The following is a 27714-nucleotide window of genomic DNA, read 5'->3' as shown; positions in this document are numbered from 1 at the left end:
CGTACACTGAATAGTGACATTAAAGGGACACTAAACCCAAAAATTTTCTTTTATGATTCAGGTAAAGAATACAATTTTGAACAATATTCCAATGTACTTCTATACTCTGATTTGCTTCATTCTTTAGATATCTTTTGTTGAATAAATAGCAATGCACGAAATAGCCAATCACACAAGGCATCTATGTGCAGCCACCAATTAGCAGCTACTGAGCCTATCTTGATATGCTTATCAGCACTAGATATAGGGAGAATGAGGCAAATTAGACAATAGAAGTAAATTATCAAGATGTTTAAAATTGAATATTCTTTATACATCATGAAAGAAAATTTTTGGGTTTCATGACCCTTTAAGGTAAACAATTAAATTGGCTGATTTGATTATTCTAGCTACTGAAATACTATTGGCTGTTCATCTTCCATGGATGAAAATAGAAGAGGTCGCTTCTTGAAAGAAAACTTCACTGCCATACTTCAGGAGCCGTGAGTACCTATTTGGGGGATTGAGTTAGGCTTTTGTTTTGTTTTTTGTTTTTAGATTAGGGATTGGGGCACTGAAAAAGAGCTGAATGCCCTTTTAAGGGCAGTTAAAGAGCTGAATGCCCTTTTAAGGGCTATGCCCATACAAATGCCCCTTTAGGGGTAATGGGTAGTTTAGGATTTTTTAGTGTTAGATTTTTTTATTTTGGGGGGTTTTACTGTTAGAGGGAACTTAGTTTTTTTAAAGGTAAAAGAGCTGTTTAACTTAGGGCAATGCCTTACAAAAGGCCCTTTTTAGGGCTATTGGTTGTTTAGTATTAGATTAGGGGGTGTTTTTATTTTGTGGGGCTTTTTTATTTTCATAGGGATTAGGTTTAATTTTTTTATTTTGATAATTTTGTTTATTATTTTATGTAATGTTAGACTTTTTTATTTTCTGTAATTTTAGCTTAATTTAAACTTTTTTTTTTTTTTTTTTTTTTAAGTAATCTTAGCTTTTTTTTAAAAAAAAAAGTATTTGTTTTTTATTGACCAGTTATTGCAGAACATAGAATCAAGTAATACAATTCTACAGCACGTGGGTAGATATAAATCCACATAAGTATAGTAATACAATTTTGTCTTTGGTCATTACATTTTTTTGAATTATAAGAATACCAGTATATAACAAACAATCGGCTAGATTTAGAGTTTTGTCGGTAACGACCCGCGTAGCTAACGCATGCTTTTTTTTCCCCGCACCGTTTAAATACCGCTGGTATTTAGAGTTCACAGAATGGCTGCGTTTTCAGTGCGTTAGGCTCCAAAAAAGGAGCGTAGAGCATAATTTACCGCCACTGCAACTCTCGATACCAGCGGTGCTTATGGACGCGGCCAGCTTAAAAAATGTGCTCGTGCACGATTCCCCCATAGGAAACAATGGGACAGTTTGAGCTGAAAAAAAACCTAACACCTGCAAAAAAGCAGCATTCAGCTCCTAACGCAGCCCTATTGTTTCCTATGGGGAAACACTTCCTAAGTCTGCACCTAACACCCTAACATGTACCCAGAGTCTAAACACCCCTAACCTTACACTTATTAACCCCTAATATGCTGCCCCTGCTATCGCTGACCCCTGCATATTATTTTTAACCCCTAATCTGCCACTCCGTACACCGCCGCAACCTACATTATAGTAATGTACCCCTAATCTGCTGCCCCTAACACCGCCGTCCCCTATATTATATTTATTAACCCCTAATCTGCCCCCCACAACGTTGCCGCCAGCTACCTACAATTATTAACCCCTAATCTGCCGACCGGACCTCGCTGCTACTCTAATAAATGTATTAACCCCTAAAGCTAAGTCTATCCCTAACACTAACACCCCCCTAAGTTAAATATAATTTTATTCTAACGAAATAAATTAACTCTTATTAAATAAATGATTCCTATTTAAAGCTAAATACTTACCTGTAAAATAAACCCTAATATAGCTACAATATATATTATAATTATATTGTAGCTATTTTAGGATTTATATTTATTTTACAGGCAACTTTGTATTTATTTTAACCAGGTACAATAGCTATTAAATAGTTAATAACTATTTAATAGCTACCTAGTTAAAATAATTACAAAATTACCTGTAAAATAAATCCTAACCTAAGTTACAATTAAACCTAACACTACACTATCAATAAATTAATTAAATAAAATACCTACAATTAAATACAATTAAACCTAACACTACACTATCAATAAATTAATTAAATACAATACCTACAAATAAATACAATGAAATAAACTAACTAAAGTACAAAAAATAAAAAAGAACTGAGTTACAAAAAATAAAAAAATATTTACAAACATTAGAAAAATATTACAACAATTTTAAACTAATTACACCTACTCTAAGCCCCCTAATAAAATAACAAAGACCCCCAAAATAAAAAAATGCCCTACCCTATTCTAAAATTAAAATAGAAAAGCTCTTTTACCTTACCAGCCCTTAAAAGGGCCCTTTGCGGGGTATGCCCCAAAGAATTCAGCTCTTTTGCCTGTAAAAAAAAACCATACAATACCCCCCCAACATTACAACCCACCACCCACATACCTCTAATCTAACCCAAACCCCCCTTAAATAAACCTAACACTAAGCCCCTGAAGATCTCCCTACCTTGTCTTCACCACACCGGGTCCCGATCTGTCCAGAAGAGCCTCCGATGTCTTGATCCAAGCCCAAGCGGGGGGCTGAAGACATCCATCCTCCGGCTGAAGTCTTGATCCAAGCGGACAGAAGAGGACATCCGGACCGGCAAACATCTTCATCCAAGCCGCATCTTCTATGTTCTTCCATCCGATGACGACCGGCTGATCTTCAAGACCTCCAGCGCGGATCCATCCTCTTCTTCCAACGACTAGACGATGAATGAAGGTTCCTTTAAGGGACGTCATCCAAGATGGCGTCCCTCGAATTGTGATTGGCTGATTGGATTCTATCAGCCAATCGGAATTAAGGTAGGAAAATTCTGATTGGCTGATGGAATCAGCCAATCAGATTCAAGTTCAATCAGATTGGCTGATCCAATCAGCCAATCAGATTGAGCTCGCATTCTATTGGCTGTTCCGATCAGCCAATAGAATGTGAGCTCAATCTGATTGGCTGATCCAATCAGCCAATCGGATTGAACTTGAATCTGATTGGCTGATTCTATCAGCCAATCAGAATTTTCCTACCTTAATTCCGATTGGCTCATAGAATCCTATCAGCCAATCGGAATTCGAGGGACGCCATCTTGGATGATGACCCTTAAAGGAACCTTCATTCGTCATCTAGTAGTCGGAAGAAGAGGATGGATCCGCGCTGGAGGTCTTGAAGATCAGCCGGTCATCATTGGATGGAAGAACATAGAAGATGCGGCTTGGATGAAGATGTTTGCCGGTCCGGATGTCCTCTTCTGCCCGCTTGGATCAAGACTTCAGCCGGAGGATGGATGTCTTCAGCCCCCCGCTTGGGCTTGGATCAAGACATCGGAGGCTCTTCTGGACAGATCAGGACCCGGTGTGGTGAAGACAAGGTAGGGAGATCTTCAGGGGCTTAGTGTTAGGTTTATTTAAGGGGGGTTTGGGTTAGATTAGGGGTATGTGGGTTGTGGGTTGTAATGTTGGGGGGGTATTGTATGGGTTTTTTTTACAGGCAAAAGAGCTGAATTCTTTGGGGCATGCCCCGCAAAGGGCCCTTTTAAGGGCTGGTAAGGTAAAAGAGCTTTTCTATTTTAATTTTAGAATAGGGTAGGGCATTTTTTTATTTTGGGGGTCTTTGTTATTTTATTAGGGGGCTTAGAGTAGGTGTAATTAGTTTAAAATTGTTGTAATATTTTTCTAATGTTTGTAAATATTTTTTTATTTTTTGTAACTTAGTTCTTTTTTATTTTTTGTACTTTAGTTAGTTTATTTAAATGTATTTATTTGTAGGTTTTGTATTTAATTAATTTATTGATAGTGTAGTGTTAGGTTTAATTGTAGATAATTGTAGGTATTGTATTTAATTAATTTATTGATAGTGTAGTGCTAGGTTTAATTGTAGATAATTGTAGGTATTTTATTTAATTAATTTATTGCTAGTGTAGTGTTAGGTTTAATTGTAACTTAGGTTAGGATTTATTTTACAGGTAATTTTGTAATTATTTTAACTAGGTAGCTATTAAATAGTTCTTAACTATTTAATAGCTATTGTACCTGGTTAAAATAATTACAAAGTTGCCTTAAAATAAATATTAATCCTAAAATAGCTACAATATAATTATAATTTATATTGTAGCTATATTAGGGTTTATTTTACAGGTAAGTATTTAGCTTTAAATAGGAATAATTTATTTAATAAGAGTTAATTTATTTCATTAGATTTAAATTATATTTAACTTAGGGGGGTGTTAGGGTTAGGGTTAGAATTAGCTATAGGGGTTAAAAAATTTATTAGAGTAGCGGTGAGGTCCGGTCGGCAGATTAGGGTTTAATACTTGAAGTTAGGTGTTGGCGATGTTAGGGAAGGAAGATTAGGGGTTAATACTATTTATTATAGGGTTATTGAGGCGGGAGTGAGGCGGATTAGGGGTTAATAAATTTTTTATAGTATAGGTGAGGTTCGGTCGGCAGATTAGGGGTTAATAAGTGTAGGCAGGTGGAGGCGACGTTGGGGGCGGCAGATTATTGGTTAATAAATATAATATAGGGGTTGGCGGTGTTAGGGGCAGCAGATTAGGGGTACATAGGGATAACGTAGGGATAACGTAGATGGCGGCGGTGTGCGGTCGGCAGATTAGGGGTTAAAAAATTTTAATAGAGTGGCGGCGATGTGGGGGGACCTCGGTTTAGGGGTACATAGGTAGTTTATGGGTTTTAGTGTACTTTAGAGCACAGTAGTTAAGAGCTTTATGAACCGGCGTTATCCCAGAAAGCTCTTAACTCCTGACTTTTTTCTGCGGCTGGAGTTTTGTCGTTAGATTTCTAATGCTCACTTCAGCCACGACTCTAAATACCGGCGTTAGAAAGATCCCATTGAAAAGATAGGATACACAATTGACGTAAGGGGATCTGCGGTATGGAAAAGTCGCGGCTGGAAAGTGAGCATTAGACCCTTTCCTGACTGACTCCAAATACCAGAGGCGGTAAAACCAGCGTTAGGAGCCTCTAATGCTGGTTTTGACGGCTACCGCCAAACTCTAAATCTAGGCGAATGAGATTTGAAATAAAAATAAACGATAAAAAAACAAAACACAATTAAATATGAATAACAAAGCCAAGCAAAACAAAATTTAGGTATCAATGGTTGGTTTAGAACAATTCAATTGTACGTGACAGCTCTGATTCCGGTTAAACAATTAGACACATATGGCTTTACATATTAATTTTGCGATTCTCCGTTTGTAATATTATCTTATCGAATAGGGATCTAATTAAGATCAATTATACATTTGAAGCAATATAAGATTCCCAATAGAACATAATATTTTGATATGTTTCGCAACATCTGGTTTTGAGAAAATGATATTCCTCTAAGCTTAATATATTATTACATATATCTATCCAATTGGCCACCGTGGGTGTTTCTGCAGATTACAAATTTCTAACTATCGCGTATTTTGCAGCGTTACATAGGACATTAAGTAATTTCTTATGTTCACTTGGAGTAGAATGAGAGAACCCATGAAATAGCCATATGTTTGGCTGTAATGGAATGTTTTTATTCAGTATTCGGGCAATTTCTGTAGCTATTGCTTTCCAGAAAGGGATTAACTTTTGGCATGTCCACCAGATGTGTCCCATTTTCCCACACTATTTTTGCATCTCCAGCACACGTTGTGCCTTTTGGGGTATATTTTTTGGAGTCTGCTTGGTGTTAAATACCAACGATGCAACAATGTAGTATTTTATAATTCATTTCTAGAATTCTACATGATATTGAGGAAACCTGGTACTAAAATGGAACCGTAAATTACTTTTAGCTGTCGGCCGCTTCGGTTGCTTACGGCTCCATTTTTAACGCCTCAGTGGAAACGAGTGTCAAACCGCATGTGGTCAAATGCTGGATATATTTTCCGACACTTCCAATTTTGAATTTCACAGCTAATTAGCGCCATCTAGTGGTGACATGCTATTTAGCTGAGAAATTCAAAAGTGTTGCACTCAATTAAATAAAACCTGTCGGCTGCAGGTTTTATTTAATTTATAGGACTGTAAAGGGTTAAAGAAAAAATAAATGCGTTTAGTATCCATTTAAGCCTGATTTACTTGCAGAGTATAAAAGAGATGGTTAGAATATGAAAGATTGTTTAGTTGTATTATCTAATAAAGCAACAAGAGTTTAAAAAACAAAAACAAACTGTGCTATCAATGAAATAAACTGCAAAATTAAACTAGTAGCAGACCTTTTTAACAGAGAGCCCCGTTGCAAAATTTGTTTTTGCCCCCCTAGGTAATAATATACATGTTTTTCTGTATAAGGATTTTGATGATTGATCGATCGATACATAGATGGATAGATATATAGATAGATAGATAGATAGATAGATAGACAGATACTGTAGATAGATAGATGGACTGGCAACCGACATTAATAAAATGCTCCCTGAATTAGGGATGTAAACATTCTGCGCATGCCTAGGTACAGACCAGCTTTTATACCCCCCTTGCACTTGGGTCCGCTGTCACTGCACCTGCTGCACAAATGGTAGTTTTTGCCCCTGCTAGTTATCAATTATACAGTGTAAAAATGCCTTGTTGAATGCAGGTTTGTGAGCATGCCATACTCCTTATGAGATTTAAATTACATTTTTAAATACATTTGCATGATGATTTAAAATGTAATACTGTTAATCATTAAAAATAATCATTAAAAATAATTGCCACTGCAAGATAACATTAAAGACAAAATCAATTAGAATTAAAACGTCTTACAAAACTCTATATATCCTATAAACCAAGCGTATGGGCCTATTCAAAGCCTAAGAGCATGATAAATGACTAGTAGTTAAATCAGTCACTGTGCAGTTATTGCTGTAGTTCCATGATTTCACTAAAAATGATTTCACATAAAAACTGTTAGCATAAGGTATATTCAAATTCTAATGTCAAAACATTTTTTACGTCTGTATTTTGGTTTCCTAGGTGAATTTAATGTATTGTTTTTATGAGATTATTTATTTTCATGTCTCCTAAGGACAGTTCCCACCAGACTCAGGACTAATCTGTTCTTCTCTAGAACCAAGTTTTCAATTTAAAATTTTAATTAGAATGGACAACCAGGATACTTTAAATGATATCTAATTTCCATATCTTGTCAAATCAGCAGCAGAAATCCTATATTTTTATTTGTGAGATGAATTATTTTATGTTCTATATATATATATATATATATATATATATATATATATATATATATATATAAGGTTTTAATAAATGATATTAGCCAGTAATATACAGTTAAAAAATAAAATTAAAGAATAATCTAATGAATTTTAAAATAAAAAAAAAGTTTAAATGTATTTACAACACACTTGGTCTATATTTTAAAACCATCTTTGAAAACAGGAACATGTGTGCGTCTACTACTTGCATTTTGCTAAGATATCTTAATTTGCCAACACTGCTGTTTCATCAAATATTCATTATGTCTGTGTTTTTGCATTAATATTCACTAATCCCATTGATCTTGCCAAATTAACCAGCTACTGCATGTGGTGAGATCAGACAGATCAATTCATCTTGTCTTAAAATTTATGAAAAATGGAAAGTATGACCAGTATAAGCAGCTTGAAGTGAAAATGTGCTGTTAAACCATGTGCTTCAGACTGAGACATTTTAATATTGTTGGGTAGAGTCATCATAAGCCGGGTACATGTGTTTTGCATGAGACTATTAAATATAAGAATAGCTTATATTCAGCTACACCTTCTTCAAGAAGATAATCAGCCATTTCTTGGATGCTGAGGGAGGATAAGAAGATATTTAAGGCCAATTAGACTCTTAATTATAATTACTTTTCTCTACCACGTGATAACGGGATTTACCATGCTATGGGATCATTATATGTTTCCAGAGATCTAGTGAGAGGGAAATCATAATGGGTGTATTTTTGACTCACCATAAATGTTGCAAAAAATTGGGTACACAGATAGTAAAATAAATCCAAATATATTTAAAGGAAAGTGCTCACAATCACAAATGAATGACACTTATTTCATTAAGCTTCTGTTAGAGAGAAATGTTACCTTTATTGTTCATCTTGGGTTAATACAAATACCCAGAGACACTCACAGAAAAACATGAAATAAAGAAAATGTTAGGAATTGCTTATCTTGATCATGTGGTCCTGATATGTTTCTGGTGGTCCTGATATTTTTCTGGTTATATAGTGGTAAATGTAGTTCAATGTGCGCCTTTGGCTGATGAGTCTCTAGCAAGAAACATAATATATGAAGGCCTAGATTACAAGAGGAGCAATACATTTGTAAAGTAAAAAAATAGTGCTCCCAAGTCAACACTGGTATTACAAATTGAAAGCAAAAAGTTATCACGCAAGCGAAAGACTCATGTGTGCTAACTTCAGGACTTTTGATATTGACCGTGCTAGTTCCCTCTACCTGCTAATGAAAACATTTTCTATTTATCGATTGTGTGCTAACCTAGAACTGCACTAGATCAACTGCAATAAAGCCGAAGGTGCATATGCAAATATAAATAGAAATATGTTTTATAATAAAAAGAACATTTTGTTCTTAGTGAGGAACATAAGAATGATATGTATTTCTTTTAAAAAGCAACAACATTAAAAGATTTTAAAATTGGTAAGAAATGTAATTGCATGTTTCTAAGTATTTGACTGGAAAAGACTCATCTATGTCTATATATGTGCATGTATATGTATGTGTGTACATATTTACACATATAAATACATAAATACACATGTATACACATATACACATATATAGACATATAGACATACAGACATACATGTATCTAAGATAGTCTAAGCTGTATTGGATATGGATATTTTATATTCTTTTTTTTTTTCTTCCTGCTTCACTTAACATTCTAATAATGACTCATCAGCATATTCTTGTAAACACGTAGGGCCAGAATATGAGTGGTATCCTAAGAATTGAGCTCAAACAATATTGGGTTTATCGTGGCTATTTGCACTTGTCGGATGTAGCTCTTGTATCACAAGTTGAAAGTAAATGCAATTGATTGAGCGCAATTGAATTTAACACGTGTCGGGATAGAGAAACCTCAGAGCTCAGGTTAACTGTCGCAAAACAAAAAAGTGTCACAAAACACATCAAAAAGGTGTTAGGGGAAAAAAAGGGAGGCAAAGGGCTTAAACATAGAGATAGATACATACACATGTCTAAATATGTATATGTATGTACAGGGAGTGCAGAATTATTAGGCAAATGAGTATTTTGACCACATCATCCTCTTTATGCATGTTGTCTTACTCCAAGCTGTATAGGCTCGAAAGCCTACTACCAATTAAGCATATTAGGTGATGTGCATCTCTGTAATGAGAAGGGGTGTGGTCTAATGACATCAACACCCTATATCAGGTGTGCATAATTATTAGGCAACTTCCTTTCCTTTGGCAAAATGGGTCAAAAGAAGGACTTGACAGGCTCAGAAAAGTCAAAAATAGTGAGATATCTTGCAGAGGGATGCAGCACTCTTAAAATTGCAAAGCTTCTGAAGTGTGATCATCGAACAATCAAGCGTTTCATTCAAAATAGTCAACAGGGTCGCAAGAAGCGTGTGGAAAAACCAAGGTGCAAAATAACTGCCCATGAACTGAGAAAAGTCAAGCGTGCAGCTGCCAAGATGCCACTTGCCACCAGTTTGGCCATATTTCAGAGCTGCAACATCACTGGAGTGCCCAAAAGCACAAGGTGTGCAATACTCAGAGACATGGCCAAGGTAAGAAAGGCTGAAAGACGACCACCACTGAACAAGACACACAAGCTGAAACGTCAAGACTGGGCCAAGAAATATCTCAATACTGATTTTTCTAAGGTTTTATGGACTGATGAAATGAGAGTGAGTCTTGATGGGCCAGATGGATGGGCCTGTGGCTGGATTGGTAAAGGGCAGAGAGCTCCAGTCCGACGCAGACGCCAGCAAGGTGGAGGTGGAGTACTGGTTTGGGCTGGTATCATCAAAGATGAGCTTGTGGGGCCTTTTCGGGTTGAGGATGGAGTCAAGCTCAACTCCCAGTCCTACTGCCAGTTTCTGGAAGACACCTTCTTCAAGCAGTGGTACAGGAAGAAGTCTGCATCCTTCAAGAAAAACATGATTTTCATGCAGGACAATGCTCCATCACACGCGTCCAAGTACTCCACAGCGTGGCTGGCAAGAAAGGGTATAAAAGAAGAAAATCTAATGACATGGCCTCCTTGTTCACCTGATCTGAACCCCATTGAGAACCTGTGGTCCATCATCAAATGTGAGATTTACAAGGAGGGAAAACAGTACACCTCTCTGAACAGTGTCTGGGGGGCTGTGGTTGCTGCTGCACGCAATGTTGATGGTGAACAGATCAAAACACTGACAGAATCCATGGATGGCAGGCTTTTGAGTGTCCTTGCAAAGAAAGGTGGCTATATTGTCACTGATTTGTTTTTGTTTTGTTTTTGAATGTCAGAAATGTATATTTGTGAATGTTGAGATGTTATATTGGTTTCACTGGTAAAAATAAATAATTGAAATGGGTATATATTTGTTTTTTGTTAAGTTGCCTAATAATTATGCACAGTAATAGTCACCTGCACACACAGATATCCCCCTAAAATAGCTATAACTAAAAACAAACTAAAAACTACTTCCAAAACTATTCAGCTTTGATATTAATGAGTTTTTTGGGTTCATTGAGAACATGGTTGTTGGTCAATAATAAAATTAATCCTCAAAAATACAACTTGCCTAATAATTCTGCACTCCCTGTATATATATATATATATATATATATATATATATATATATATATGTGTGTGTGTGTGCATTAGAGCCCTTTGCAGTCAAGTAGATGAAAACATGTTAAAGCATAGTTATGCAATATTCATAATTAAAGAAGTGTTTAACTGTGTTTGTACTATTTCACATTCCAATGTTCTTCACCTAGTATGTTCTAAGTATCTATAAATATATATTCCTATATATACTGTAGCTGTAGATAGATAGATAGATAGATAGATAGATAGATAGATAGATAGAGAAATATGTTTTTAAGAATAAATAGAACATATTTTGCTATCTGAAGAACATTGGAATGTGAAATTTTCATGTTTACATGCCGGGTTAGTGCAGGGTGATCACATTGATCTATTTTACAAGATCATTTTTTTAGCTGACTTTGAAATATTTTGCATTGAAATCGTAACTTATTGTCAGTTTTCAAAGCCCATAACATTTATCATTTTATAGAATACACTCTGCATATAATTGATTGTTAAAAATAAAGCTATGGTATTGCTAGTCTGCATTGTTTCTGGTGATTTTTTTTAATAAAAGTAAAGAGAGGCAGATATGTGATGCATCTCATGGTAGTATTTGAATCTCAACAAATCTAAACTGAAATCCCATCTTCGCACTGCTTGAAGCCACAAGCTGTTGTGCTTTGGGAAAATGGCAGGAGTAAAGTATTAATGAAAGATGAACATCTGTGCTCCAGGATTTTTATTTATATATAGGAGTTCACAGCTTAATTTGTAGTAAAGCCATTATTGTTAAAAGGCTTCAGTCTAAATTGCAAGGACTTTAGTTAAATATAAATATGTTCTACTCAACTCGATTGTAGGTGAATAACAACATTGTTTTCAGGTGGTGGAATGTCAAAATTATTGCTAAAGAATCTATTTTAATGCATTTATTGACAATGGAGAGACATATGAAAGAGTAGGTGAGAAATAAGCATTGTTCGTTCAATAAATATTGTACAGCTACAAATAATGAGCTAGTTGTTTATTTTAAAGTTTTGTTATAGGTTACTGATTTTATTCACTATTTCAATAGCTCCAAATATCACTTGTAATTGAAGTATTATCAGTACCTCACGGTCAAATATAGCATTAAAGGGACATGAAAACCAATTTCATGATTCAGAAAGAGCATGCAATTTTAAACAACTTTCTAATTTACTTATATTATCTAATTTTCTTCATTCTCTTGATATTTTTTGCTGAAAAGCATATCTCGATAGGCTCAGTAGCTGCTTATTTGTGGCTGCACATTGATGCCTGGGGCCGATTTATCAAGTGTCGGGCGGACATAATACGCTAAAGCGGATCAGGGCCGCTCGACATGGATAAATTATGACAGCATATGCTGTCAGCATTTATCACTGCACAAGCATTTTTTGTGAAATGCTTCTGCAATGCCGCCCCCTGCACATTCGCGGCCAATCGGCCTCTAGCAGGGGGTGTCAATCATCCTGATCGTATCTGATCAGGTTGATTACTGTCCGCTACCTCAGAGGTGGCAGATGAGTTAAGGAGCAGCGGTCTTAAGGCCGCTGCTTCTTAACTTTTGCTTCAGAGGTTCATAAATCTACCCCTATGTGTGATTGTCTCGCCCATGTGCATTGCTATTTCTTCAACAAAATATATATAAAGAATGAAACAAATTAGATAATAGAAGTAAAATGGAATATTGTTTAAAACTGTATTCTGTACCTGAATCATGAAAGAAAATGTTGGGGTTTAGTGTCCCTTTAAGCACCTAAATATCTGTTTATTTTGTTATATCTTATTTTACTCTTTCAGGCATGGTGATATATGGCTGATACATTTTATTTCTTCTAATTAAAATATTCTTGCTTGTTAATTAAGATATAAAAGTTTACATTGAATCTTTTAAAATAATTTAAAATAAATTAAAATGTATATGTTTTCTACATAAAAAGCACAATTATATTGTATTATCTCGCTTACTTCTTTATGATATTTTCTACAACAGTAGATCTTTGTGATTCTAACGCACAGACGTCTTGGTTACCTTTCTTAAATACCTTTCATGTCATAATTTATCAACACTTTTGCTTCTGCTTGTTTTAAACATAGTTTCCCTTAGCATGTTTATTGTTTGAAAATTGTAAACTTACTATAAGATATTTGAAGAACACTGCCCTTTTGTGACCTTCTGGTTATGTTGTTAAGTTTAAATGAATACTTTAGATTTGTTGTACCACATAAAATATGCCATAGAATGTTGAATGTGTATACATTTTAAGGAAAAATACATCTACATTTTGTAGCCAGCGCTAAATAAATTATAATAATAGATTAGCAAAACAGACATCTTGAATAAAATACAGAGGAAAATAATTCTCTGAAATCCCTTTTAGTCTCTCTACCCTTTTCAGCTTTATAGCTTTATAGCTTCCGATAATATTATATATATTATATGTGAAATGCTAGAATTTACCAGTGGAACAAATGAAGGAAACTTTCAGACATGAAGTATAAAATAATTCATGCTGAAGTGAAAGTTCCTTTGTCTGAAGCGTTTGCTGCACTAAACTCCTCAGGCAGCCCATGGCAGAACGCTATTTTGCTGTGAGGTGATCTTAGCCAATAGACTGCTAGCTATCTGGGATGGCACCAGCGGGCCCGCACTGCTATTGGCTAAGATCACCTCACAGCAAAATAGCGTTCTGCTCTGGGCTGCCTGAGGAGTTCAGTGCAGCAAACTTAAGACAAAAAAAGGACCTTTCAGCATCAATTATTTTACACTTCATGACTGAAAGTCCCCTTTATTTGTTCCACTGGTAAATCCTATAGTTTCACAAACGCTAGGATTTACCATCACTTTAACCTAAATCACATTATACAGGCAACCTCACTGATCTGTAAATGCACACTACTTCTGTCACAAGATATGAAGATATATATGTTCCAAAATGGTGGCCTTAATACAAAAAAGTGGAGCTTCACTATCTGGCAAGTTTAAGGCATTAAAATATGAGACCGGCTTTGAAGAGAGCTGCTGGGAAGGGGGAAAAGCAGTGGCATAGTGAGTAGCCAGCATTCTATTGCCCTTGTGCACAGCAGTTGAATGTCCGCATGGAAGCTAGAATGCATTGTTTCTCCTGAACTGGCATTTTTAGCCAATCAAGAGTGGCATATGTACATAGCCACCAACCTGTGCCCATGTTTTGCTCAGGAACTGGGTCGGTAACCCCTTTGTGAGGGTGAAACACTTAAGTACCAATGAATCATTTGCCATTTAATAAAATACTTTGATTTAACTTTATAACATCTTTATTTTAATTTATACTCTAGGTTCTTTTTCGAACAGTCGCAATGATGGTTCCAGATTATGCTTTGATTGCAGAAATCTCTCTCTACTCAATGGGCTTTGTTGCTGCCCGCAGACTTGCTGCAAAAATAGTAGCTACATACAGGCTATGCTCTGAGCAGGTAACATTGTCTTAATTTAATTATCCTATTTGCATACATTAATATTGTAGTTTTTGGAACAGTAATTATGCTGAAATCAATATTATGGTAATTTACACAACTGCTATGCTGGAATATGCTTTTGCCCTTAAGTAAAACTAGTTTTAATGTAGAAATGTTATAAATATATCAATTATGTATAGAATATTGGGATACTGAGTAAATGGTACAAGCAGTTAGGCTCAATCTTCTGTTAAAAGGCTAATATCATCTGAATTTTTAATTATGGTTTTCTGTATAAGATGGAGCATTAGTTATTCTAACTTTCTATCTTATTTTTGTTAGTGATTGCAAAATTTCACAATTTATCACAGAAAATATAATCATGCTATTATGCTATACTTATAAACAGTTTTAATTTTATACAAACCTTTGGGATTTATGAGATTTTAAAATACATTTTTTATATTTCAATTCTATTAGAATAAGGAGATTCCATTACACACAAACACACACATGCACACAAGCAGGCAAATACAAAATTAGACTTTTCCCTAACTTTAACATTCAGTAGCTTTTCCCTCTGGGGAAGTTACTTAAAGGATTACTTTCTGTTATTATTTTTAAGCTAAACAACTAACATATTAAAGTTAATAAACATTAATTAAAACCTACTGACCAATATTTTCTCCAAAACGAAGTTTCATAACGTTCTAAAAGTTATATCTTTTATTCGCCGATGATGTCACGTTATCCTGCCCACTATTTTCAGCACTGCATGTTCAAAATACTTAAACCAATAACTTTGTGTTTAAAGCGCCATTTTGAAACCTAGGTATTGTAAACGGATTGGTAAAGAGCAAAGGATACCCACGGAGTGGGTTTGAAAAACAATTAAATTTGCAGCCAAGATTTCTGATATATGGTAGAGATATGTTAATGAAATGCTATTGATTAAAAAGCGTATTTGGGGTAGTTAGTTAGTAACAGGCATAGAAAATATTTACTTACAGTGGCCCTTTAAATGGACAGTCTAGTCAAAATGACACTTTCATGATTCAGATAGGACATGAAAGTTTAAACAACATTCCAATTTACTTTTATCATCAAAATTGCTTTGTTCTCTTGGTATTCATTGTCTAGAGCTAATCCTAGGTTAGCTCATATGCTAATATCTAAACCCTTAAAGGGACAGTATACTGTAAAATAGTTTTTCCCTTAATGTGTTTACAATTGCTTTTTTACCAACTGCAGAGTAAAAAATGTATGAAAATTAGGGGGGGGCGGAGCTAACTGGGAAGCTGAACGGACGTATATTACAAGAGCTCCGTTTATAGTATATCTAAAAAGTATGTTTAAAGTCCGTTCAAGCCCAGTTTTGATATACCCACAGTGAAATTAGCTAGCCCAGGAGACCTGAACAGTTTAGCTCCAAATACGGTGAGATAAATAGACGATTCCTCACTTTTCCGGAGCATGTCCTGCTGAAGAGATCACTTGTAAGCGGCCATCTTATTCTTCCTATCTATGCTGTGGCTTAGAGTTCAGATCGAATTTACCTAAAGGCTAACTTATTACACGCAGCTGGGGGCTATGGCCGACGAATTGTTGGAGGATGAGATATCGGGCATATTTGCAAGCTACCTCTCTGACATGCTCCTATTGATCACTGAGTGGTCTGAACATTACACTAAGCCATATATATTCCAAGATGGCGCGGGTCTGTTATTTCTATCAGCTGAGTATGTAGAACCTCACGATATGGAGGTGGACGCTCTGAACACGATCGGAGATGGTGAAGACACAGACGCTAGGCAATCTCTAAAGAAATGCCCATCTCAACCTGATATGCCCGGCTCTCCAGTGTTAGCGCATTCTGCTGTTATGGAACTGGTCCGGCCGGTTCCTGGTGCTGAGAGGCCATCCGCAGGAGTTTTGGGATTTGAGTGTAGCTGGCTGCCGGTGTTAATGAAGTCCTGGAGGCTGGAAGACAAGGGGCCGATGTTGCAGGCTAATCTATATAGTTGGTTGGACGGTGAGACCCTAAACAACTTTTCCATTGCAGGGACTGATTTGAGCTTGAGGAGCCAACGGGCCATGTGCTTCAGATATCATGGACAACCGGAATATCTTATTCACTCCTGTCTGGCCGATGAACTGTCATTTCTATGAAGGGCTGGAGTAAGGTGAATCCTTGGGTCAAGGATATTGGCAGGATATTGGCAGAAGCGGAGGTCTTTATGTCTTTGACTTTTGCCAATTGGCAATGCCAATACTGTTTGGTGGACATTATGTTATGTTTGCGGTTTCTTAGTGCTAATAAGTTGGAAGTTTAAAGTTTAATGAACAATTGGATCTGTTATGCTTATTACTACTTTTATTCTGATGTCTTATTGTGCTTTAGCCTTTTTGCTCTCAGTGTCTCTCCTGGTTAACCACTACGTAACACAGGAACCTGAATGCATACTCTGTGAGACGTTATATATCATTGTGCTAATATGCTTGTTGTTATTTGCAGACATTTTTTTTTTCTTTATGATAAGGTCTATGCAAAGTCTCTTGTACTATGTTGGGCTGCCATATGTACTTAGGTAGACTATTTAACATTTTTAATTAATAAGCTTAGTCTACTAGCAATTTGTTACTTTTGATAGAGGAATCAGTATTCACTGGATAATCACTAACATCGCATAAACGTTGTCCATTTTATAGTGTCTAGGTAAGATTTCTGGCGTACCTGATGTCTTGCTATGAACTGTACCCACTGACAAGTAAATTTTGTTTGTTTGTATTTTACTTTTCTTGATAAGTGATTCAATGTGACCCAGTTTACCATTAATATTACCTAATTGCTAGTTTCTGTATTGAAAATAGGTTCCTGTTTAGCAAAGCAACCAGAGTCATGCCACTTAGGGACTTCCAATACTCTACCTTGATCCCATAACTTGCATGAATAGTACCCACTAAATAGTAAATTTTACTTGTTCGTACTTTATTATTGCTGATAAGTGATTCGACGTAGCCCAATTTACCACTACTATTACATGATTGTTAATTTTCAAAGAATGCAGCAGCACCACTTCTCATATAAAAAGTTCCTTTATTAAACACATAGTAGGAGCAGGTAAAATAGAACGACGTTTCGGGTGGTTATCCCTTAGTCATGTTCACATACTGTTTGTTAGACTTAATCACCTTTAAATAGCCATCAGTCAGGTGAGACCACACCTTTCACCTTAATTACTTAGATATACATTTTTCTTAACCTCTATTGCCATCTAGTGGTCTAACCCATATCAAACATACAATTTTATTATATAAAAAAATATTTTTTTAAAAAAAGAGAACAATCACATTTGTTGAAGAGCAGATATCAAAAATGTCAAAATTTAAAATTATAAAATTAAATACCAGAAATGGAATTGTATAAAGATAAAGATATTATACTTTACAGGAATATACTTAAATCAAGTTCTCTATTCATACCATTGGGGATTAAGCAATCTAATTTATTAATCCAAAATGCCTCACGTTTTTTGAGAAGCAGTTCTCTATTGCCGCCACGCCTAGGGCTCTGTATATGATCTATTATTTGAAATCTTAGTTGTGCAATAGAGTGACCTTTACTCAAAAAATGGTGGGCAACTGGGGCCTTTAAATCTCCTGTCCTAATATTTGATTTATGTTGTTAACAGCCATTATTCTCTGAAGTAATGTACCCCAATTTGGATTTGGGGTACATTACTTCAGAGAATAATGGCTGTTTTCCTTGTCTTAATTGCTCCAGTTGCAATAACATGATAAAATCTGATATATTCATCCACCCCCTTACGGGACAGAAATTTAAAATAAAGGGCTACTACAATTGTAATGCTAATTTTGTTATATATCTAATTAAATGTCCGTGTGGGTTAATTTATATCGGAGAGACGACCCAGAGGGTGAGAGATAGAATAATTCAACATAAATCAAATATTAGGACAGGAGATTTAAAGGCCCCAGTTGCCCACCATTTTTTGAGTAAAGGTCACTCTATTGCACAACTAAGATTTCAAATAATAGATCATATACAGAGCCCTAGGCGTGGCGGCAATAGAGAACTGCTTCTCAAAAAACGTGAGGCATTTTGGATTAATAAATTAGATTGCTTAATCCCCAATGGTATGAATAGAGAACTTGATTTAAGTATATTCCTGTAAAGTATAATATCTTTATCTTTATACAATTCCATTTCTGGTATTTAATTTTATAATTTTAAATTTTGACATTTTTGATATCTGCTCTTCAACAAATGTGATTGTTCTCTTTTTTAAAAAAAATATTTTTTTATATAATAAAATTGTATGTTTGATATGGGTTAGACCACTAGATGGCAATAGAGGTTAAGAAAAATGTATATCTAAGTAATTAAGGTGAAAGGTGTGGTCTCACCTGACTGATGGCTATTTAAAGGTGATTAAGTCTAACAAACAGTATGTGAACATGACTAAGGGATAACCACCCGAAACGTCGTTCTATTTTACCTGCTCCTACTATGTGTTTAATAAAGGAACTTTTTATATGAGAAGTGGTGCTGCTGCATTCTTTGAAGATTTTGGATACTGTTTGGATCCTTGCAGTGATCCTATGCTAGCTTGCACACACCTTGGGTCTGAGTGCTGGATTTTAATTACATTGTCTGGATTACATGATTGTTAGCTACTCTGTGAAAAATAGATTCTTATTTAACAGAACACCCAGGATATTGTCCCCCATGGTCTTCCAATACTCTATCTAGATCCTACAGTTTTGGAAGGCTATTCTAATAGGTGGACACAACTTGTTACCTAATGTATTCATAATTTATATCCCCTAGTTAATTTCTATTTTGAATGCTTCTCCTAATACCTTTCTCAGCTGCCCAAATTCCCAATTTAATAATGCTAATGCAGATCTATTTGTCAAATGTGCTCTTCTATAATACCATAGACCCACGATATACTTGTTTGTGAGAGGGACCCCATTTAATTTAGTCTTGGCACCAAATATTTTCTGAGAGTGGGAGGCGCTGTCTGCGGCCGAGATATGCGCTTCCCTACTTAGTATTACAATCAACGGTGACCATACTAGAATATATAGTCCATATTTTATCAAGATATACTTCAATATTGCACCCAGCTAAATAAATACACCCAACATTGATTTATTAGAATCCAGCTTGGATCTCTACATAGTGGTCATTTTCTATATGACCTCTTTCAGATTGCCCCCCCTCCCCGGGGCAACATAGCTTACTGATTAAGCTTAGGGGCACAGACCCCATTGGAACTCCCTAACCCTATTTAAAAGTGTTTATGACTAGTATGCTATTGATATACCCCCCCCTTACCCCTTAAATTGAGGTGTCATTTATATAGGTTTTTAAGAAGACCACAAATGAGCAGATGTTATATTTACTTACCTGTGCGCTAAAGGCTACTTTTCTGTTTCACTATGTATTCTATGTATTTCCTTTTTGCAAATGACATGACTTGTTTGTATGCCTTATTTCTCCAACATTGATGTGTCCGGTCCACGGCGTCATCCTTACTTGTGGGAATATCTCTTCCCCAACAGGAAATGGCAAAGAGTCCCAGCAAAGCTGGCCATATAGTCCCTCCTAGGCTCCGCCCACCCCAGTCATTCTCTTTGCCGTTGCACAGGCAACATCTCCACAGAGATGGTTAAGAGTTTGTGGTGTTTAGTTGTAGTTTTTTATTCTACTATCAAGAGTTTGTTGTTTTAAAATAGTGCTGGTATGTACTATTTACTCTGAAACAGAAAAGGATGAAGAATTCTGTTTGTGAGAGGAAGATGATTTTAGCAGACAGTAACTAAAATCGATTGCTGTTTCCACATAGGACTGTTGAGATGAAGTAACTTCAGTTGGGGGAAACAGTTAGCAGACTTTTCTGCTTAAGGTATGACTAGCCATATTTCTAACAAGACTGTGTAATGCTGGAAGGCTGTCATTTCCCCTCATGGGGACCGGTAAGCCATTTTCTTAGTCTCAAACAGAATAAAGGGCTTAATATGGGCTATAAAACTGGTAGACACTTTTATGGGCTAAATCGATTGCTTTATTTGGACATTTTATACATGTTTATGCTGATAATTCACACTTATAAACTTGGGGAACGTTTTTCAACGTCAGGCACTATGTTAGACACCTTTTCCAGTCAGGAAGGGCCTTCCCAGTTGTAGGCTGAGCCTCATTTCCGCGCCATTACTGCGCAGTTGTTTTTGAGAGCAAGACATGCAGATGCATGTGTGAGGACCTGAAAGTAGTTGGAAAAGTTCATAAAAGGCGTCATTTGGTATCGTATTCCCCTCTGGGCTTGGTAAAGTCACAGCAAAGGCTGTAGCTGGGACTGTATAGGGGTTAAATCAGTAATCGGCTCCGGTTTCGTTATTTTAAGGGTTAAAGCTCTGAAAATTGGTGTGCAATACTTTTAATGCTTTAAGACACTGTGGTGAAATTTTGGTAAATTTTGAAAAATTCCTTCATATTTTTTCACATATTCAGTAATAAAGTGTGCTCTGTTTAAAATTTAAAGAGACAGTAACGGTTTTGTTTTAAAACGGTTTTTGTGCTTTATTGACAAGTTTAAGCCTGTTTTAACATGTCTGTGCCTTCAGATAAGCTATGTTCTATATGTATGAAAGCCAATGTGTCTCCCCCTTCAAAATTGTGTGATAATTGTGCCATAGCGTCCAAACAAAGTAAGGGCAGTACTGCCACAGATAATGAAATTGCCCAAGATAATTCCTCAGATGAAGGGAGTAGACATGGTTCTACATCATCTCCTTCTGTGTCTACGCCAGTTTTGCCCACGCGGGAGGCCCCTAGTACTTCTAGCGCGCCAATGCTTATTACCATGCAACAATTGACGGCTGTAATGGATAACTCCATAGCAAATATTTTATCCAAAATGCCTGCATAACAGAGAAAGCGCGATTGCTCTGTTTTAAACACTGAAGAGCAGGAGGGCGCTGATGATAATTGTTCTGTCATACCCTCACACCAATCTGAAGGGGCCATGAGGGAGGTTTTGTCAGATGGGGAAATTTCAGATTCAGGAAAAATTTCCCAACAAGCTGAACCTGATGTTGTGACATTTAAATTTAAGTTAGAACATCTCCGCCCACTGCTTAAGGAGGTGTTATCTACTCTGGATGATTGTGACAACTTGGTCATTCCAGAAAAATTATGCAAGATGGACAAGTTCCTAGAGGTTCCGGTGCACCCCGACGCTTTTCCTATACCCAAGCGGGTGGCGGACATAGTGAATAAGGAGTGGGAGAAGCCCGGCATACCTTTTGTTCCCCCTCCTATATTTAAGAAATTATTTCCTATGGTCGACCCCAGAAAGGACTTATGGCAGACAGTCCCTAAGGTCGAGGGGGCAGTTTCTACTCTAAACAAGCGCACTACTATTCCTATCGAGGATAGTTGTGGTTTCACAGATCCTATGGATAAAAAATTGGAAGGTTTGCTTAAAAAGATTTTTGTACAGCAAGGTTACCTTCTACAACCCATTTCGTGCATTGTTCCTGTCACTACAGCAGCGTGGTTCTGGTTCGAGGAACTAGAAAAGTCGCTCAGTAGAGAGACTCCATATGAGGAGGTTATGGACAGAGTTCACGCACTTAAGTTGGCTAACTCTTTTATTTTAGATGCTGCCTTGCAATTAGCTAGATTAGCGGTGAAAAATTCAGGGTTTGCAATTGTGGCGCGCAGAGCGCTTTGGCTAAAGTCTTGGTCAGCGGATGTATCATCCAAGACAAAATTGCTTAACATCCCCTTCAAGGGTAAAACTCTATTTGGACCAGAATTGAAAGAGATTATCTCAGACATCACTGGGGGAAAGGGTCACGCCCTCCCACAAGATAGGCCTTTCAAGGCCAAGAATAAGTCTAATTTTCGTTCCTTTCGTAATTTCAGGATCCTCTAAGCAAGAGGGTAATACCTCACAGACCAAACCAGCCTGGAAACCGATGCAAGGCTGGAACAAGGGTAAGCAGGCCAAGAAGCCTGCCGCTGCTAACAAAACAGCATGAAGGAGTAGCCCCCGATCTGGGACCGGATCTAGTGGGGGGCAGACTCTCTCTCTTTGCTCAGGCTTGGGCAAGAGATGTTCAGGATCCCTGGACGCTAGAAATAGTTTCTAAGGGTTATCTTCTGGAATTCAAGGAACTACCCCCAAAGGGAAGGTTCCACATGTCTCACTTATCCTCAAACCAAATAAAGAGACAGGCGTTCTTACATTGTGTAGAAGACCTGTTAAAGATGGGAGTGATACACCCAGTTCCAATGACGGAACAAGGAATGGGATTTTACTCAAATCTGTTCGTGGTTCCCAAAAAAGAGGGAACTTTCAGACCAATTCTGGATTTAAAGATCCTAAACAAATTTCTCAGGGTACCATCGTTCAAAATGGAAACCATTCGAATGATTCTACCCACTATCCAGGAAGGTCAATTTATGACTACCGTGGATCTAAAGGATGCGTACCTACATATTCCTATCCACAAAGAACATCATCAGTTCCTAAGGTTCGCCTTTCTGGACAAACATTACCAGTTTGTGGCCCTCCCATTCAGATTAGCCACTGCTCCAAGGATTTTCACAAAGGTACTCGGGTCCCTTCTAGCGGTTCTAAGACCGAGGGGCATTGCAGTAGTACCATACTTGGACGACATTCTAATACAAGCGTTGTCCCTTTCAAAATCAAAGGCTCATACAGACATCGTTCTGGCCTTTCTCAGATCTCACGGATGGAAGGTGAACATAGAAAAAAGTTCTCTGTCTCCGTCAACAAGAGTTCCCTTCTTGGGAACAATAATAGATTCCTTAGAAATGAGGATCTTTCTGACAGATGTCAGAAAGTCAAAACTTCTAAGCGCTTGTCAAGTTCTTCATTATGTTCCACGTCCTTCCATAGCTCAGTGCATGGAAGTAGTAGGGTTGATGGTTGCAGCAATGGACATAGTTCCTTTTGCGCGAATTCATATAAGACCATTACAACTGTGCATGCTGAAACAGTGGAATGGGGACTATACAAACTTGTCTCCAGTGATTCAAGTAGATCAGAAGACCAGAGATTCACTCCGTTGGTGGATATCCCTGGACCACCTATCCCAGGGAATGAGCTTCCGCAGACCAGAGTGGGTCATTGTCACGACCAACGCCAGTCTAGTGGGCTGGAGTGCGGTCTGGGAATCCCTGAAAGCTCAGGGGCTATGGTCTCGGGAAGAGTCTCTTCTCCCGATAAACATTCTGGAACTAAGAGCGATATTCAATGCTCTCAGGGCTTGGCCTCAGCTTGCAAAGGCCAGATTCATAAGATTCCAATCAGACAACATGACGACTGTTGCGTATATCAATCATCAGGGGGGAACAAGGAGTTCCCTGGCGATGAAAGAAGTAACCAAAATAATACAATGGGCGGAGAATCACTCCTGCCATCTATCTGTGATCCACATCCCAGGTGTGGAAAACTGGGAAGCGGATTATCTGAGTCGTCAGACATTCCACCCGGAGATCTTTGCCCAATTGACTCAATTATGGGGCATTCCAGACATGGATCTGATGGCGTCTCGTCAGAACTTCAAGGTTCCTTGCTACGGGTCCAGATCCAGGGATCCCAAGGCGACTCTAGTGGATGCACTAGTAGCGCCTTGGACCTTCAACCTAGCTTATGTGTTTCCACCGTTTCCTCTCATTCCCAGGCTGGTAGCCAGGATCAAACAGGAGAGGGCCTCGGTGATCTTGATAGCCCCTGCGTGGCCACGCAGGACTTGGTATGCAGACCTGGTGAATATGTCATCGGTTCCACCATGGAAGCTACCTTTGAGACAGGACCTTCTTGTTCAGGGTCCATTCGAACATCCAAATCTGGTCTCCCTCCAGCTGACGGCTTGGAGATTGAACGCTTGATTCTATCAAAGCGTGGGCTTTCAGATTCTGTGATTGATACTCTGGTTCAGGCCAGAAAACCGGTAACTAGAAAGATTTACCATAAGATATGGAAAAGATATATCTGCTGGTGTGAATCCAAGGGATTACCTTGGAATAAGATAACAATTCCTAAGATTTTTTCCTTTCTGCAAGAAGGTTTGGATAAAGGATTATCTGCGAGTTCTCTAAAGGGACAGATTTCTGCTTTATCTGTCTTACTACACAAACGACTGGCAGCCATGCCAGATGTTCAAGCATTTGTTCAGGCTCTGGTTAGGATCAAGCCTGTTTACAGACCTTTGACTCCTCCCTGGAGTTTAAATTTAGTTCTTTCAGTTCTTCAAGGGGTTCCGTTTGAACCTCTACATTCCATAGATATTAAGTTGTTATCTTGGAAAGTTTTGTTTTTGGTTGCTATTTCTTCTGCTAGAAGAGTTTCAGAGTTATCTGCTCTGCAGTGTGCTCCGCCCTATCTGGTGTTCCATGCAGATAAGGTGGTTTTGCGTACTAAGCCTGGTTTTCTTCCAAAGGTTGTTTCTAACAAAAATATTAACTAGGAGATAGTTGTACCTTCTTTGTGTCCGAATCCAGTTTCAAAGAAGGAACGTTTGTTACACAATTTGGACGTAGTCCGTGCTCTAAAATTCTATTTAGAAGCTACAAAAGATTTCAGACAAACATCTTCTCTGTTTGTCGTCTATTCTGGTAAAAGGAGAGGTCAAAAAGCGACTTCTACCTCTCTTTCCTTTTGGCTTAAAAGCATCATCCGATTGGCTTACGAGACTGCTGGACAGCAGCCTCCTGAAAGAATCACAGCTCACTCCACTAGAGCTGTGGCTTCCACATGGGCCTTCAAGAACGAGGCTTCTGTTGATCAGATATGTAAGGCAGCGACTTGGTCTTCACTGCACACTTTTGCCAAATTTTACAAATTTGATACTTTTGCTTCTTCGGAGGCTATTTTTGGGAGAAAGGTTTTGCAAGCCGTGGTGCCTTCCGTTTAGGTGACCTGATTTGCTCCCTCCCTTCATCCGTGTCCTAAAGCTTTGGTATTGGTTCCCACAAGTAAGGATGACGCCGTGGACCGGACACACCAATGTTGGAGAAAACAGAATTTATGTTTACCTGATAAATTACTTTCTTCAACGGTGTGTCCGGTCCACGGCCCGCCCTGGTTTTTTAATCAGGTCTGATGAATTATTTTCTCTAACTACAGTCACCACGGTACCATATGGTTTCTCCTATATTTTTCCTCCTGTCCGTCGGTCGAATGACTGGGGTGGGCGGAGCCTAGGAGGGACTATATGGCCAGCTTTGCTGGGACTCTTTGCCATTTCCTGTTGGGGAAGAGATATTCCCACAAGTATGGATGACGCCGTGGACCGGACACACCGTTGGAGAAAGTAATTTATCAGGTAAGCATAAATTCTGTTTTTTCAAACCTCAATAAAAATGTTAAAAAAAAAAAAAATGTATGAAAATTAGCTTTTTAAGGCTTATTTGTTTATATTAAAGCTCTGATTTTGTGTTTTGAAGCCACAACCTAATAAAATGGGTTGAGCTTGTAGGTATAATCTGATCTTATTATTGTATCACATTGTGTACATATACCTGCTTCTTTATCTTATATCTGTCCTTAAAACAATCACCAGTACTTTGAGAGAACAATGGAAAATCAACATTTTATTACCTTATCTCTGCTATATCGCACTGGGAGTGTAATTTCTTCTGCTGGCTGTGTTTACAAAGCTTATCTATAGCTGGTACGCGCGGCCACAAACTTTCAGAATAGGTGGGGAAACCACATGCTAAATCAACCATTTCAAATGCCAATATAAGGGTAAAGGAGCTACTTGTAAACAATTTAATACACTCCAGCAGGTAAAGTGGATCATTGGGAACAAATTAAAGGGGAGAAAAAATTTGAGTAAACTGTCCCTTTAAGGATATCTCTTTTCTCAGGGCATTTTGACAGTTTTTACAGCTAGACAGCGCTAGTTCATGTGTGTCACATAGATAACATTGTGCTCACTCCTGTGGAGTTACCTAGGAGTTAGCAGTGATTGGATAAAATGCAAGTCTGTCATAAGAACTGCAATAAGGGGAAGTCTGCAGAGTCTTAGATAACAGATAATCACAGAGGTAAAAGGTGTATTAATATAACTGTGTTATGCAAAATTAGGGAATGGGTAATAAAGGGATTATCTGTCTTTTTATACAATAACATTTCTCGAGTAGACTGTCCCGTTAAGATGTATAGGAAGGCATAGAAATGGAAAAAAGAAAAAAAAATCTAACTACTGTATATAAAAAGAATCCAAAAAGATTGTGCTGCCATTACTTATGATAAACTTTGTTGCAAAAGTACATTTGAACATTTGTTTAAATTCCTTGCTCTGTCTGAGCAATAAAAACTGAATTTTGTATTTCATATCCTTTTAAAGGACCATTAAAGGGACGGTCAACACAAAAAATGTTATTGTTTAACCCCTTAATGACCGAGGACGTGCAGGGTACGTCCTCAAAAAAAAGGCAGTTAACGCCTGAGGACGTACCCTGCACGTCCTCGGTGTGGAAAGCAGCTGGAAGCGATCCTGCTCACTTCCAGCTGCTTTCCGGTTATTGCAGTGATGCCTCAATATGGAGGCATCCTGCAATAACAATGTATGGCCATCCGATGCAGAGAGAGCCACTCTGTGGCCCTCTCTGCACCGGAGATCGGTGGCTTCCTTCGTTGGTGGGTGGGAGCAGTACCGGGAGGCGGGTGGCGGCCATCGATGGCCCTGGAGGTGTGCAGGTGGGATCATGGGTGAGGATGTCTGGGGGCGCGCGCGCGTGCACGATAGGGAGGGGGCAGGCGCGTGCACGGGGAGGGAGCGGGTGGGAACGCTGCACTACAGAAAATAGAATTGGTAATAGCATAGGTAATCAGGTTTATACCGCTAATAAAATGGAAAAAAAAAAGGTAAATCAGGGGGTGTTGGGTTGGTATGAGGGAGGGAAGCTACACTACAGAAAAAAAACAGTGAAAAAAAAAAAACAGAAAACATTTTTTCTGCAAACTGGGTACTGGCAGATAGCTGCCAGTACCCAAGATGGCCCCCAAAAAGTTAGAGGGGGACGGTTAGAGAGGTGTTTGGGGGGGATCAGGGAGGTTGGGGGATAAGGGGGATACTACACAGCAGCATATGTAAATATGCTATACAATTTAAAAAAAAACAACAAAGATTCCCTTTATTTTTGTACTGGCAGACTTTCTGCCAGTACTTAAGATGGCGGGGACAATTGTGGGGTGGGGGAGGGAAGGGAGCTGTTTGGGAGGGATCAGGGG

General features: G+C 37.8%; 1 protein-coding gene across 1 annotated transcript in view; it reads left to right on the top strand.

Moving 5' to 3' along the window:
- The window catches only part of LOC128664413 (dynein axonemal heavy chain 3-like), a 2586207-nt gene that overhangs the window by 912306 nt on the left and 1646187 nt on the right, over positions 1 to 27714 (top strand). The window contains exon 33 of the mRNA XM_053719244.1: positions 14288 to 14425. Within this exon, the coding sequence (XP_053575219.1) occupies positions 14288 to 14425 (138 nt within the window). The remainder of the gene's footprint in view (positions 1 to 14287; positions 14426 to 27714) is intronic.

Source organism: Bombina bombina, chromosome 6 (genome assembly GCF_027579735.1).
Source record: "Bombina bombina isolate aBomBom1 chromosome 6, aBomBom1.pri, whole genome shotgun sequence".
NCBI classification, from domain to species: domain Eukaryota; kingdom Metazoa; phylum Chordata; class Amphibia; order Anura; family Bombinatoridae; genus Bombina; species Bombina bombina.
This window is presented reverse-complemented; position numbering and strand designations above follow the sequence as displayed.